Here is a 13,046-nt window from a genome sequence, read left to right on the forward strand (position 1 = left end):
CTACTGACTTTATAGTGCCGCTGTTGTTTGCGCCCTTTAATCGAAAGTGGTGGCTTTGAAATCGAGGTTATGACGTTAGCTTCACAGAGTAGCCGTCGGCCAAACAGCACGCTGCGCTAGTGTATGCGCAACCACGAGAGCTACTCACCTACTGAAGGTGCATCACAATGCGACGACAACAAGGCGTACAAACCTAGAAACCGTAACAGGGTATATAATTTTGCCTGACACATGCCAAATCAAATGATGTCGACAGAGTGGCGCCGCAGTAAGTGCATATCAAATCCTGGCGCCGTCGCTATGCAGAAACAGTTTACAGAAATACCTCCCCTCATTGTTCCCGTGCTAAGATCGCCTTCTCTCGTTCGGCTTGTCGTCTCACTTTGCCCTTCTTGCTGTGTCGGCGCTCGTTTTCTTCCTTCCTCTTGACAGAAGCCAGTTCATCCTTCTTGATTTCGCCAGCCTTCTTCACCTGTTTCGGCACATGTCTATGCCTTGCAATGCGTTTGATCTCAGGCATGTGTTGATATCGCTCCTTCAGCGCGTCATCGTACTGCAGCTTCTGTCGGAGTGCAGCTGACTTGACGCCCTGTCTGGCCGACGCCTTTGCTCTCCACAAGCGCACGTTGCCGTCGTCACTGCCGCTGAGGACGTAGTTGTTATCTGCGCTCCATGCTACCGAGAAGACTCTCTGCATCCGCTGTGTGTGGTAGATGTCGCGTGCGTGGCCTTTCTGGCGTTCCCATAATCGTACCGAACGGTCATAGGAGCCAGAGACCAACTCCTCGCCTGTAGGGCTGTACTCAACGCTCATGACGGCTGCGACGTGGCCCTTGTAAATGTTCAGTGCTCGCTTCATGTTCCTCATATCGAAGGCATAAATGTTGTGGTCCTCATTCGCTACCGCAAAGTTGAATGCCTCCATAGGGTTCCATGCGATGCAATTCGATGCCAGGTGCAGCACTGTCCGATGTAGTGGAGAGCTTGTCCTGAGATCGTACAGGATGATAGCACGATCCGTTGCTGTAGAAGCTATGATCGATGTCTCCACCTGGTTCCAGGCCAGAGCATTAATGGTGTCAATCGCTGTAGGCCAATTCAGTGTCTGCACTGGCGCGCCTGAGGCTCGTGAGATGTCGTATATAGAGACCTTGTCCGACGCGGCCGCGAAGTTTGGCAGATTGCGATGGTGCGCAACCGAAGTGAATGCGCCTCCGTGCCATGTCGCTTTCGGGGGGCTTTTCGAGGGTGTAGTATACGGGTCGAACAGTTGAATTTTCTGGTCTGAACCGCAGGTGAGGAGGTGCTTATTCCTTGTCCAGCACATGCCTTTGATCATGTTTTCGTGGGCTTGAGCCTTCAAAAAGTCAGCGAGAACGAGGAGGGGTTCAGTAGTCGTAATATGTCTCCCGGCCAAGTCATAAAAGTCTTGTCTTGTGCCAACCAGACACATCTGCTGTACTGACGCGGCAATTGCGTACCTGCCAAATCTCTTTGCGCGAACCTTGGTCCCACACCTTCACTATGCCGTCACCGCTGCCGGATGCTAGGTTCTCGAGACTCTCGGGATCTTTTGCCAGGCTGTATACACCGTCGACGTGGCCTGGCTCGAAGTCGCCCAGGAACGGCTGTGCGAACATACGCTCCATCTTTGTCGCATTTAAAGCACGGGTGTATTCCCGCGCGCGTTCGAACGGATGTTGCGTGGGATCCAGATTGCGTGTTAATTTGTTGACTGAAGACCCAGGCGCCTGCGCCGACGACGCAGGCCTGGAGAGCGCTTTGATCTTCATGGGGGTGGTATTATCGTTCGCGCAACTTTTTTGGATGTTAATCTTTCGAGCACTTAGTCCATGTCACCAGCGCTGTTTGGCGTGAAACGAATGGAAGGATCCAGAGATTCGCAGAATTTAAGGTCACGAACGAAGAAAGTAGAGGTTACGAGCGTAAACACGGTGAGGATGTTTTCTGGCGTGGGTCGCAAGAGCAGCTCGAAAAGTTCGCCCATGGATGCCAAGACTCTGGTGCTTTTTGGTGGGGCGAGGCCGCACTAATCGATTCACACTTAGCGTCGGCGCGGCAAAACCTTTAGCGAAGACCGCACGTTAGATTTCGAACCTTGCGACCATTCTCCAACATCAACGACCGCCCATCCACACTAACCGCAGGACAGCAAAGATGAAGTTGTGAGTACAGCCCGAATACTCCAGTGGGAAGATTGCATGCGTGCGATTGGGGATTTGCAGGCGCATTGAGGGTCGCAGGGTATTTTGAGCAGACTGCTAACAACCTCTTCTACAGCCTCAAGGTCGGACGCGTTGTCGTATGTCGCAAACCACTCGAATCGCCTGCTCGCACGAACTTACACATATCTAGATCATCACCCGGGGCCGCTATGCCGGAAAGAAGTGTGTGATCATTTCTCCCCTCGACAACGGCACCAAGTCGCATCCCTTCCCGCACGCCCTCGTCGCCGGCATCGAGCGCTACCCCTCCAAGGTTACCCGCCGCATGTCGAAGAAGAAGCAGGACAAGAAGAGCAAGGTCAAGCCCTTCGTTAAGCAGGTCAACTGTGCGTGATCTCCATTGTGGTGCCTGGAGGCTCTCGGCTAATTTTGGCAGACACCCACATCATGCCCACCCGATACACCCTCGAGCTCGAGAACCTGAAGGGCGTTGTCTCGGCCGACACATTCAAGGAGGTTTCCCAAAGGGAGGAGGCAAAGAAGACGGTCAAGAAGGCCTTCGAGGAGCGCTACACGTCTGGCAAGAACAGGTGGTTCTTCACCCCCTTACAGTTCTAAGCTTTCTTTCGGTTATGGCTGGGCGTCGACGGGCATGGTTTGACAATCGAGATGATCCTGCATGAGTATGTCAAGGGAAATGACCGAGTATGCGGAACCGAGAGAGGTCTGCTGCTCGGGCGTGTATTTCGATAAACAGAGCAAAGAATCAAGGCTTTGGGTCGAACCGGCGATGTTCATCAAAAGTGAGGAAGTGTTTTTAACGCCCATGATGGAATACCCATAGGACAATATTACGATTACAAGAGACTGCACCAGGAGCCACCACGGTGATCTACGACAGCAACAAGGCTCCCGCAATCGTCGTACAGATTTTGCACAGGCCCATCGCACACCGCTAACATTGCGACACGTAGGTTGACATGCACATACACGTATGCATCGGGGGTTGCAGTGAGTCATGATGTTTCTATCCCTAAGGGCCAACGAAAAGGTATCTAAGCAATACTACAAGAAATCATGTACAGGCCGTCCCATGTATTAAGCCAACAAGCCTCCATCCAACCATTCAAACTCTCCGCGCAAGACTCCGCAATGCAAACCGCTGCACCTACTGCTTCTTCTAGACGCACGATTAGCTTACGCTCCTACACGAAAAGCACCAGGAGAAGATTTTGAGCCCAGCCAATATGCCAGTCGACGACGTCCCAGAGCTGTGCTTCAGGAATCACTCACCTCATTGATCTTCTTGCTCGCCTCCTTATGCCCCTTCTGCCAATACTCCACCAACATGGTATACCCATCGAGCCCAATCTTCAACTCCGTACTAATAAGCGCCTTCACGTTCTTCACCACGCCGTCCCCCCTCGTCTTGCTATACTCATCCTGCCACGTCCCCACTACATACTCCCGTCCCTTACCCGCAAGCGCAAACGGCAGGCCCACGATGTCCGACACCGTCTGCTTGAGCTTGCTAGTGTCCTCCTTGACGATGGGGAAGCGCGTGTCTACTTTGGAGAGGCCGCTGTCGCCGAGCTCGTCGGCGCGCGAGAGGTACGGCGAGAGGTAGGAGTAGGGCGTTTGGAGGTAGGGGTGTAGGGGCGCGACGAAGGAGTTGTAGGTTTGGTGGAGGAGGGAGAGGGATTTTGCGCCGTAGGGGTTGGACTTGTAGAATTCGAGGCCGTCGTGGACTACGGGGTAGGTTTGGAGGTGCTGGTCTGGTCAGAATTGTGGGGAGGAAACAAGGGAGGGGTGTGGATTGGAGAGGACGACGTGGGATGGAATGGTGCTCACCGATAAGACTTTCGAGTGCGGCTTGTCGCCGTTGGTGAGTCGCGTAGTCGTCATGTCTCCGTTGACCGTATCTTTCTCGGCGTGAGGCATCAAGTGTGGTTGTTGAGCTGTAGTGCCGTGTGAGAGTTGTGTCCTATCGGGTGTGATAACGGAGGACGGTGTTGGTTTGATTGACAAGCACGTCTAGCCAACATACCTTGTTTAATAGCAAAGGGAAATGACGAATGTGTGGCGCGCGGTCCTGAAAACGGCGGCTGCGTCTCTGTAGGATGTGTTAGTCGCGGCGTGAATGGCATGTGAAAGGCCCTCTTTTTGATTTATCGATAAGGCTGCATGGTGGAGCGTACATGGGTGAATTATTGACCTGCCTGCAAAGGTGCTGCAACGGCCGGGAATTGGTCGAATGTGAGGGGGGGAGGAGCAGCGGAAGAAGGCGGAGTTGCGCGTTATCATAAGCTTCGCCCTTCCTGCAGCCTGCTATAAGGCCTGTTATTTCGTGATTGCCTGCGAAGCATTCCACTGGATAGGCGCGAATGGCGCATGTGAAAGGTGCACGGACCCGCCCCGACCAAACGTCACCTCCGAGCGACAGCCTTGGGCGGGTATCAAATCGCCCCCGCAGGAGGCCAGATTCTGTTGACACGCCGCGCTCACGCGAATACGAGACCCGCGGACCCAAGCCCTACGATGCGCCGCTGGTTGACGGATGCGCAGTTTCCGGTTTCCGCATGCTGACCTCTCAGGCACAACTTGCGGGGTGTGCAGGTCAAACAGCTTCTAGAGTCTATTCAAGGCACCTTGATCGGTGACCGCTGTGCAACACCTATCTATACCGCCATTGCAGGTCTCTGCCCCAACACTTTGACTGGCCGGTTCCCCAGACCGACAAAATTGAGTGAAGGAAGAATGAGTGGGCGGCATGCGATTGTGTCTCTACCGCAGGCAAACCAGTCTTCCATTGGCTCTACCGCAAGCAAACCAGTCCTCAATTGGCGTTGCCGCTGTCTTATCTGCGAGCGCTTCGACGACGCAGTTCAGTAGCAGGGTTTCCAGATTGTGTTTCATTGTGATATTGGTGCGCTCAAGTCCTAGCGATGCGGAGCTGCGTCAGCCGCAGTGGAGTGTCCAGGCAGAAAGGCAGAATTGAAGCATGTGAAGGAAGAAGTCTCGCTTCCGTGGCACGGTTGCTTGGCCTCATGTCTTGGCTACTCTTATCAGAACATTGAACAATCGCATATAGACGCAAATTTTCGCATCTCCGTGATCGTTCAGGTGCTGCCGAACAACGCCTCGGCTTGGAGAGTCAGTGTACACAGTATATGAGATTGCCTAGGCTTCAAAACGTGGAAAGAGTCCCGCTTTGGGTGACACGACGTTGACAATGGTGGCTCGTTCACGCCACTATTGGAGTACCACGGTACTTTCACGTGCCTATCCACCAGCCACGGAGTTGAACTGCATTGCAGCGAAGCGAGCTCAACAGCCTTGGATGAGGCTGCAGCTTGGCTCAACGATCGTGATCGGGTCGTCGCAAAGTTTCCCGGAACGCCTCGCAAGCCCCAAGCAAAGACGATGATCTCGTAAATGCCTGGAGCAGTTACATGCTCGTTTTGGAGGGAAGCCTGCTGAGACTAGCTCAATATTGGATCTCAGACCGACACTCACCTGGCACAAAAAAGGAAGGGCGGTGTGTTGAAAACCGACCTCCAACTGACAATCAGGTGCAAGAGATGATCAATTGCGGATCATAAGTAGAGCGAATTTCGCCTCTGGACTGATATGTGCAGATGTTAGTTGCGATTGCGTTGCTTTCACTAACCCCTTGAACAGAAAAAAAGCGGAGGCGGCAGTAGCCATGTCTCATCGCCACGTATGTCGCACTTCAACACCTGGTTTTGCAGTTACACAATCGTATCAGCGAGATTGCCACGGTCCAAATCAGGCCGCAGTACACTTACCCCTCAACGAGTGCTTCCCGCTCAATTCCGACATGTCGTACCTCAACTCCACGAATAGAAAAGGAACCCCACGACTGGGACGAGAACCCCATATATCCAAGGCATACCCCACTCTGAGAGAAAGATTAAGCACCTCTGCTCAGCCTGCATGAGATTGGACCTATTGCTTGATGATCCGTTGATCCTCGAGTCCAAGGTCATATACGATGGCTTCAAATGCTTGAAACCAACTGTCGCACATGTGAACCCAGCGGCATCGATATCTGCAAGGTCCAAGCTCATGCAGCCCGGAACGAGAGGATCGTGGGCATCCGCAGTGTTAAGTTCCTGGGGAATCGACCACCAATGACCTCTTCGATCACGTTCTGGGCTTGAAAGAGTATCGCGTGACGAGAACACAAAACAGAGGAATACGTGCATCGACATGAGGTTCCAGTGACTACTTACGAGCTGTCTGCGTCTACAAGGGATGATGTCTAATTTAACATAACCAGATCATTGATAAACATGTGCGTATAAAACCACAAAAAGAGCTTTCAGAGCTTTACGTGTTCTTCCAAGCAGAAGGCCCCCTCTACTCGATTGATCGAGATTGTGCAAGACCATAGCTTCGGATTATACATTTCAATTCCGACCTTGGGCTGGGATCCAGTATACCACGCTGAGCTATTCATGGCATTCTAGAGAAGACTCAAACCGTTGCTGTCACATATGAATCGATGGACCAATTGCCGATATATCAGTGTGCTCCAATCAATGTGTTGAAATGCAGTACACACTACCCTACGGCTTGATCTGACGTATGTATGGATTGATGCACTCTGCATCATTCAAGACGATATGCGTCACGAATATTTGAGAGTTCAGCCTATGTAGTGAGCATCGTGGATCACTTAGAATCAAGAACACGAAGATATGCTGTGCTCTAATGCTTGTTGTGTGATACAAATCGCAGCTCCGATGCCTTCTATACGCTGCATATATATTGTGCAACAGGCAGTGTCCGTAGAAGATGGATTGGTTGATGAAGTTATCGTCTGGTGGAGCTCCGGTATTGTGCGGCATACCAATCGAATCATTATCTTCCACGGCACTAAGTTTCTTCATAGCAAGTTGACGCGATTTATCTCATTAAATTTGACATCCAATGCATCGCTCGCATGGGCTGATACAGGCAGACGCAGATCCAAGTCCACAGGAAAGTATAGTTTCAGAGCCCCTCATTACAACATACTGTTAGAGAAAGTGACGTCCTTGCACTTCCCACAATCCATCCAATCGTTCACAAATTCGCCTCAATAGCCTTTCTCAGCTCTTTTGGTCTAGCCCCCGTCACGCCCTCTTGAATATCACCGTCTTTGAAGATACTGAAAGTCGGCATCTGGCTGACACCCAGCTCTTGTGCTATATCCTCCGTCTCTTCCACATCGTATGTGTAGAAGTGAACATTTGGGTATTCAGTGACCATCTTTTGGACTTCCGGAGCTATGGCTTTGCATTGTGCGCACCAAGTGGCGGTGCCTTCGAGGACGGTTACGCCTTCGTACATTACGGCTTTTAGATATGCGGCTTTGGAGTCGAGCGTTTGGATGTTTGGGTCAGACATTTTGGGATGGTGATGGTGATACGGTTTCAGAAGGGTATAAACCGTGTAGTAAAGGTACTCGTAGAATAGGTCAGTGTGGGAGTTAAGGGTTATTGCGTCATCGTTCCCGATTCTAACTATATATAGACTAGACCGCTCAGCTACGCTACGTTGAGCTATAATGCTCACAGCTTCAACGCGTCGATGCGTGGTCTCTGACAAGAACCGTCGATGATCTGGGATTAAACTATGCCTTCGAATTTTCCTCCTGCTCATTGAGCACATGCTCAGAATCCAATGCTCTGTCCATACTCGCATGCTTGATGAAGGCGCTCGCGACGCCAGCCAACACCGCGACGCCCAACAGCACCTCAAAAAGATTTCGAAATGCCTCAGCGTATGCAACACGATAGGACACCATTTCTGCGCTGTCCGGCATCGAGTTCAAGACCAGGATGAACGCCTCTGCGTCTTTAGCAACATGCTCGTCTAGACCCCTTGAAACAAGGTGCACAAGCAGTCGATTCTGAAAAACGGTACCTAAATTGCGGGTACCATGAGTATGAGATCTGAAAATAGGAGCCCGAAAGTCGACATACCGCCAATAGCAACGCCGAGACACATTCCAAATGTTCTCATAAATGTGTACATGGCAGCAGCATATGCGCCATCGCGCTCTTTAGCAAGTGCTTGCAGCGCGAAGTTGAGGGAAGTCAGGACGAGACCATGGCTAGGTCCTATGGTGAGAAAGATCAGGATCCAGCCGTATGTGGGTGTAGTATGCGACAGGATAATCAATAACGCGGTTGAGACGATGATGGTTGCCCATCCGGACCAGATCGCCCAACGGTAGCTGCCCAAGCGCGTCATAAATCCTCCCACGATAATAGAGGTAGGGATGAGGCCGCCGATGATCGGAACTAGGCCTACGCCAGATAGGGTAGGACCATAGGCCTGGACCGACTGGAGATACATTGGGAGATAGTAGAGATGTGAGAACATCTGTGATTGAGTGTCAGGCCCCCGCGGCAATCAAAAAGCGGATGAAAATGAGGATAATGTGAAGGACAGCAAAAAGAAGACGAGACTTACCAGCAGACCTTGCAGAACAGCACACGCGTACGCTGCGGTAGCTGCATGGTCTTTAAACAACCAAACTCTGAGAAAAGGCTGAGGAGCCCCATACCGTTCCCAGGACAAGGTAGCCAGGATACCTACAATTCCTAGTACGATAGGCACAATTGTTCGCCAGCTATCCCAAGGATACTGCGTGCCGCCCCACGTAATACCAATGAGAAAGCTGCATGTACTGGAAATGAACAGAAAGGCACCAAACCAATCGGTTTTCGTGAGTCGGTCCTGAAAGCTCGCACGCTGGGCGCGCAGTCTCACCACGAATGGGACCATACACAACCCTATCGCGCAGAATGGAAAGTTTATATAGAATACCCAGCGCCACGTCGAATGCTCTGCGAATCCACCACCTGCCATAGGTCCAATGATCAAGCCCACTGCCTAGATGAAGTCAGCGCATGTCCACGACATATCCGCTCGCCCACTAGTATAACTTACCCAGGCAAGTTGGATGAGACTATAGTATTTCGGTCGCTGACGAAGCGGGACTATATCGGTCATGATAACGAGGACGAGGGACAGCGCCCCTTCCCCACCGATACCCTGTACCGAGCGACCGGCAAGCAAGGTGCGAAAGTTTTGTGCTACACAGCATAGTATTGTACCGATTGTGAATAGCAAGAGTGACGAGAAGAGCAGTTGGCGGCGGCCGAAAGCGTCGGACAGCGAAACGATGAAAGGCTGGAAGATGGCACATGTTACGAGGTAAGATGTCCCGGCCCAGAAGGTTTCGTTCGCATTGCCGTGGAGGCTTCGTGCAATGGCCTGAGAATGTGAGTCAGTTTGGACTTGCACTCTGGAGAAGAGGTTCAAAAGGACGACTGTACTGACGGGAAGAACAGGTCCAAGGATTGAACTGTCCAGCGAAACAATGAGTGAAATGATGGCCAGGCAGAGGAAGATGAGCCATTCACCACGACTCGTTTTCCACTCGTTCGTAGAATGGTGAGTATTTACGGCGGTATCCTTTTCAGCCCGACCCTCCGATCCAACATCTCGCGAAATTTCGCTCAGAGTTTTGTCTTCGGTTATGTTTGCTTTCCCTTCCATATTGTCTCCCAGTCAATGGTCATTGAGAAACTAATTTGGTTGCAAAAGATGAAGGGCAGGCCAAATGCAACCAGAATCTCGAGAGGCACGTACATTGACCAGTCTTTAGGGTGAGACATGACATATTCCACCGCTCTTGAGGGACCTAGGAACGAATCGAGTGAAAGTAAGACATGCATGCCTTCGTGGCGGCGGGCTGCATCACTATTCGAGCTAACCATTCTTAATGAGGTGAGTAAGCTGTAGTCGGCGATGCAGCTTAATCATTTTCACCACTAAGAAGCCAAAGGATTACACTATTGATTTAGCGCGGTGTAAGTGAGCCTGTGTCAGACCAACCTTGGCTCGCGGGTGGGGGCCGCGAGGTTGGTGATGCTCGCGAACATCTTGGAGGATCTCCTCGCTCAATTCAGCAACCTCTTCGGTATGCATGCCTCCTCTTAAGCAAGATTGAAGTAAACTTCGGGCTAGTATCTGCGATTTTCGGGGCTTAGGCTCGCCAGATTTTCAAATGATTCGCGTCGGCCAAGAGTAAGCTTGCGCTGACTGGTCCTTTGTGCGCCAACCAAGTGCGTCTCAAGAGCTCGGCTCGCGCAGTACTACCACTTTTCGTGATAGCCTCTTTAACCATAAAGCTAGTTCAGATGGGCCAGATGCATCGAACTCGTTATAACTAGGTCCGATCGACCGAAAGCGCGACCATAAAGCGAGCGAAGAAATGCTCGGGATGTTATTCGCAGACCTATCGAACATCTACAGGCTATGGTATAACCACATTGGTTCTGTTATCGGAAGATTCCGTTAAATGGCGAAGATGTTATCATTACAGACCTATGGCTTTGTGTTACATAACGTGTCAGTACATCGATCTACACTAGGTCACCTCCAGTAAAAACCCCACAAACTGGTCAGCTCGCCTATTTTATTACCCTATTGGTTATAGAGTCTGCTTGCAGACCCAATTTCAGGGTCGTGGCAGACCACGACTCGAGTCATCATATGGTTCAGATGGGGCTGAAATGCGTAGGGGTACAATGATAACGACGCGAGGAGCTCAATGAGGGTAAGTTGGGAGCGACCTCTGCATTCAGCCTCGCGCTACTGCCAGCTGAACTCTTAGTGACAGGCGTAGTGAAAGGCAAGAGTGCCTTATGGCGACCCTGGCAGCTGCACGACCAAATGCATCGCGATTAGACGACGCTTAGCCATTATGACGAGACTGCAGCTTACTTGGCAAGGAGGTGAGGAAGAAGCCTAGCCTGTCTCACTGTGCAAGGATTGATACGTTGGATCTATGAAGACAGGTACATAATCGTTACACAGTCTCTCCACATCGACAGCCACGCCAACACATCCACGAGTGCAACTATTAGCGGTTTCCTGCGGCTCGCTGGCTCACCCCTTCGGGATCTTCTGGCCTCAAAAAGTGTACAACATTAGGCCGCTCGCTCGGCTCGATTTGTTTCCCTCTACGTGAATCATCATGACAGTCCAAGCTGCACAAGAGAATGGGTATCGCACAAACGACGTGTGCGAATCCGAATCGGCAAATACCAATGACGTTCAGACGAACAAAATTCCGAGATCACAGCCTAATGGCGTTCAAACGAACAGGAACGGCTTCAAGGACGCCATATCCGAGGACACAGTTACTCCACCGCCTATTGCCATCGTAGGTATGGCTCTGCGGCTTCCCGGTGGAGTCTCCTCCCCAGAAAGTCTCTGGGACCTCCTCATCAATAAGCGAGACGGCCGGAGCCGGATTCCCAGCGATCGTTTCAACGTCGAAGCATTCTACGGCCCATGTGCAAGGAAGGGTGAAGTTGCTTCACAGTATGGTTATTTTCTAGAGGACTCGCTAGAATATCTTGATGCATCTTTCTTCGCTATGTCGAAGGCCGAGATTGCTCAGCTCGACCCTCAGCAAAAACTGTTGCTAGAGGTGGTGTATGAGTGCATGGAAAGTGCTGGTCAGTCAAACTGGCGGGGTAGCAAGGTCGGTTGCTATGTGGGTGTTTTTGGGGAGGACTGGTTGGACCTTTGCAACAAAGACACCCAATCGTTCGATATGTACCGTATTTCTGGAACTGGAGACTTTGCGATATCGAACCGGATCTCATATGAGTATGACCTGAAAGGGCCGAGGTGGGTAACATCGTCTTTCATACTATGCTTAGGACCCTGGTGAGGAACGCAAGCACCTACTAGCTTTTACTGTTTTCTCGATTCGTGTCTTCATTGAAGGATATTGTTCTTGATAAGATCACTCACACTATGCAGCATGACTATTCGTACCGGCTGCTCTTCGGCCCTTGTTGGTCTCGATGAAGCCTGCCAGGCTCTTGCCAACGGCCATTGTTCCTCCGCCATAGTAGCTGGCACGAACATCATCATCAGTCCAACCATGACACAGCATATGACACAGCAAGGCGTCCTATCCAAAGAGGGATCATGCAAGACATTCGACGCTGCTGCTGATGGGTATGCCCGTGGTGAGGCTATCAACGCTGTATACATTAAGAAGCTAGACGATGCCCTAAGAGACGGCGATCCAATTCGCGCAGTGATCCGCTCGACCTTCCAGAACAGTGACGGCAAGACAGCTGGGCTCACTAACCCGAGCTCGCAAGCGCACGAAGACATGATGCGGACGGCGTACAGCATTGCTCAGCTACCAGTGTCACGCACAGCTTACGTCGAATGCCACGGCACTGGAACATCAGTCGGTGATCCGCTCGAAACAGTTGCCATTGGTAAGGTTTTTGGCGGCTCAGGTGTGTATATTGGATCAGTCAGTGTGCCTTGCCTGAGTCTTCTGCAACATAACTAACAGAAGGCTCGAAGGTCAAACCAAATGTTGGCCATTCAGAAGGGGCTTCCGGTATTACAAGCCTCATAAAGGCAGTTCTGGCTTTGGAGAACCGAACCATACCCCCGAACATCAAATTCTCGACACCGAACCCGAAAGGTACGTATGCCTTCAATTGCTGTCTCAGATTTATATCTGACAAAAACGGTTGCAGTTCCTTTCAAGGAGGCCAATCTTCAAGTCCCAGTGGAGCCAACGCCGTGGCCGACTGACCGAGCTGAGCGTGTCAGTGTCAATTCATTCGGGATAGGAGGAGCAAACGCTCACGTGCGTGAGAATTCGAGGAGTACCTACAACAACGTCAAGTCTGACCAGTGAAATAGGTCATATTGGACTCCGCTGCGTCATTCCTAGGCACAGGCGCCGGAAGAAATGCCCAAGCCACAACACCAAGGGATTCGACTCCTCGTCTA

At 51.4% G+C, this 13,046-nt stretch overlaps 6 protein-coding genes across 6 annotated transcripts; 2 read left to right on the forward strand and 4 right to left on the reverse strand.

Annotated features, from left to right (window-relative positions):
• Positions 1–331: 331 nt before the first annotated feature.
• sof1 lies at positions 332–1,793 on the reverse strand (the record flags this gene model as incomplete). Its single annotated transcript, XM_056219170.1, has 2 exons — positions 332–1,357; positions 1,482–1,793. The coding sequence occupies 2 exons, from the start codon at positions 1,791–1,793 to the stop codon at positions 332–334; spliced, it is 1,338 nt and encodes a 445-aa protein (XP_056066297.1).
• A 385-nt stretch (positions 1,794–2,178) lies between these two features.
• Positions 2,179–2,804, forward strand: RPL27B (60S ribosomal protein L27B; the record flags this gene model as incomplete). Its single annotated transcript, XM_056219171.1, has 4 exons — positions 2,179–2,186; positions 2,302–2,323; positions 2,377–2,572; positions 2,623–2,804. 4 exons carry the CDS (start codon positions 2,179–2,181, stop codon positions 2,802–2,804), a joined length of 408 nt encoding a protein of 135 aa, XP_056066298.1.
• A 550-nt stretch (positions 2,805–3,354) lies between these two features.
• On the reverse strand, positions 3,355–4,127 carry N0V89_010428 (uncharacterized protein; the record flags this gene model as incomplete). Its single annotated transcript, XM_056219172.1, has 3 exons — positions 3,355–3,366; positions 3,480–3,956; positions 4,038–4,127. The coding sequence occupies 3 exons, from the start codon at positions 4,125–4,127 to the stop codon at positions 3,355–3,357; spliced, it is 579 nt and encodes a 192-aa protein (XP_056066299.1).
• Positions 4,128–7,277: 3,150 nt separating this feature from the next.
• N0V89_010429 (uncharacterized protein) lies at positions 7,278–7,601 on the reverse strand (the record flags this gene model as incomplete). Its single annotated transcript, XM_056219173.1, has 1 exon — positions 7,278–7,601. The coding sequence occupies one exon, from the start codon at positions 7,599–7,601 to the stop codon at positions 7,278–7,280; it is 324 nt and encodes a 107-aa protein (XP_056066300.1).
• A 226-nt stretch (positions 7,602–7,827) lies between these two features.
• Positions 7,828–8,555, reverse strand: N0V89_010430 (uncharacterized protein; the record flags this gene model as incomplete). Its single annotated transcript, XM_056219174.1, has 2 exons — positions 7,828–8,077; positions 8,230–8,555. The coding sequence occupies 2 exons, from the start codon at positions 8,553–8,555 to the stop codon at positions 7,828–7,830; spliced, it is 576 nt and encodes a 191-aa protein (XP_056066301.1).
• A 2,692-nt stretch (positions 8,556–11,247) lies between these two features.
• On the forward strand, positions 11,248–12,951 carry N0V89_010431 (uncharacterized protein; the record flags this gene model as incomplete). The annotated part of the gene is made up of 4 exons (XM_056219175.1): positions 11,248–11,909; positions 12,045–12,538; positions 12,601–12,732; positions 12,788–12,951. 4 exons carry the CDS (start codon positions 11,248–11,250, stop codon positions 12,949–12,951), a joined length of 1,452 nt encoding a protein of 483 aa, XP_056066302.1.
• Between the last annotated feature and the right edge of the window lie 95 nt (positions 12,952–13,046).

This window comes from Didymosphaeria variabile (genome assembly GCF_027946475.1).
Source record: "Didymosphaeria variabile strain IMI 356815 chromosome Unknown scaffold_8, whole genome shotgun sequence".
NCBI lineage: Eukaryota > Fungi > Ascomycota > Dothideomycetes > Pleosporales > Didymosphaeriaceae > Didymosphaeria > Didymosphaeria variabile.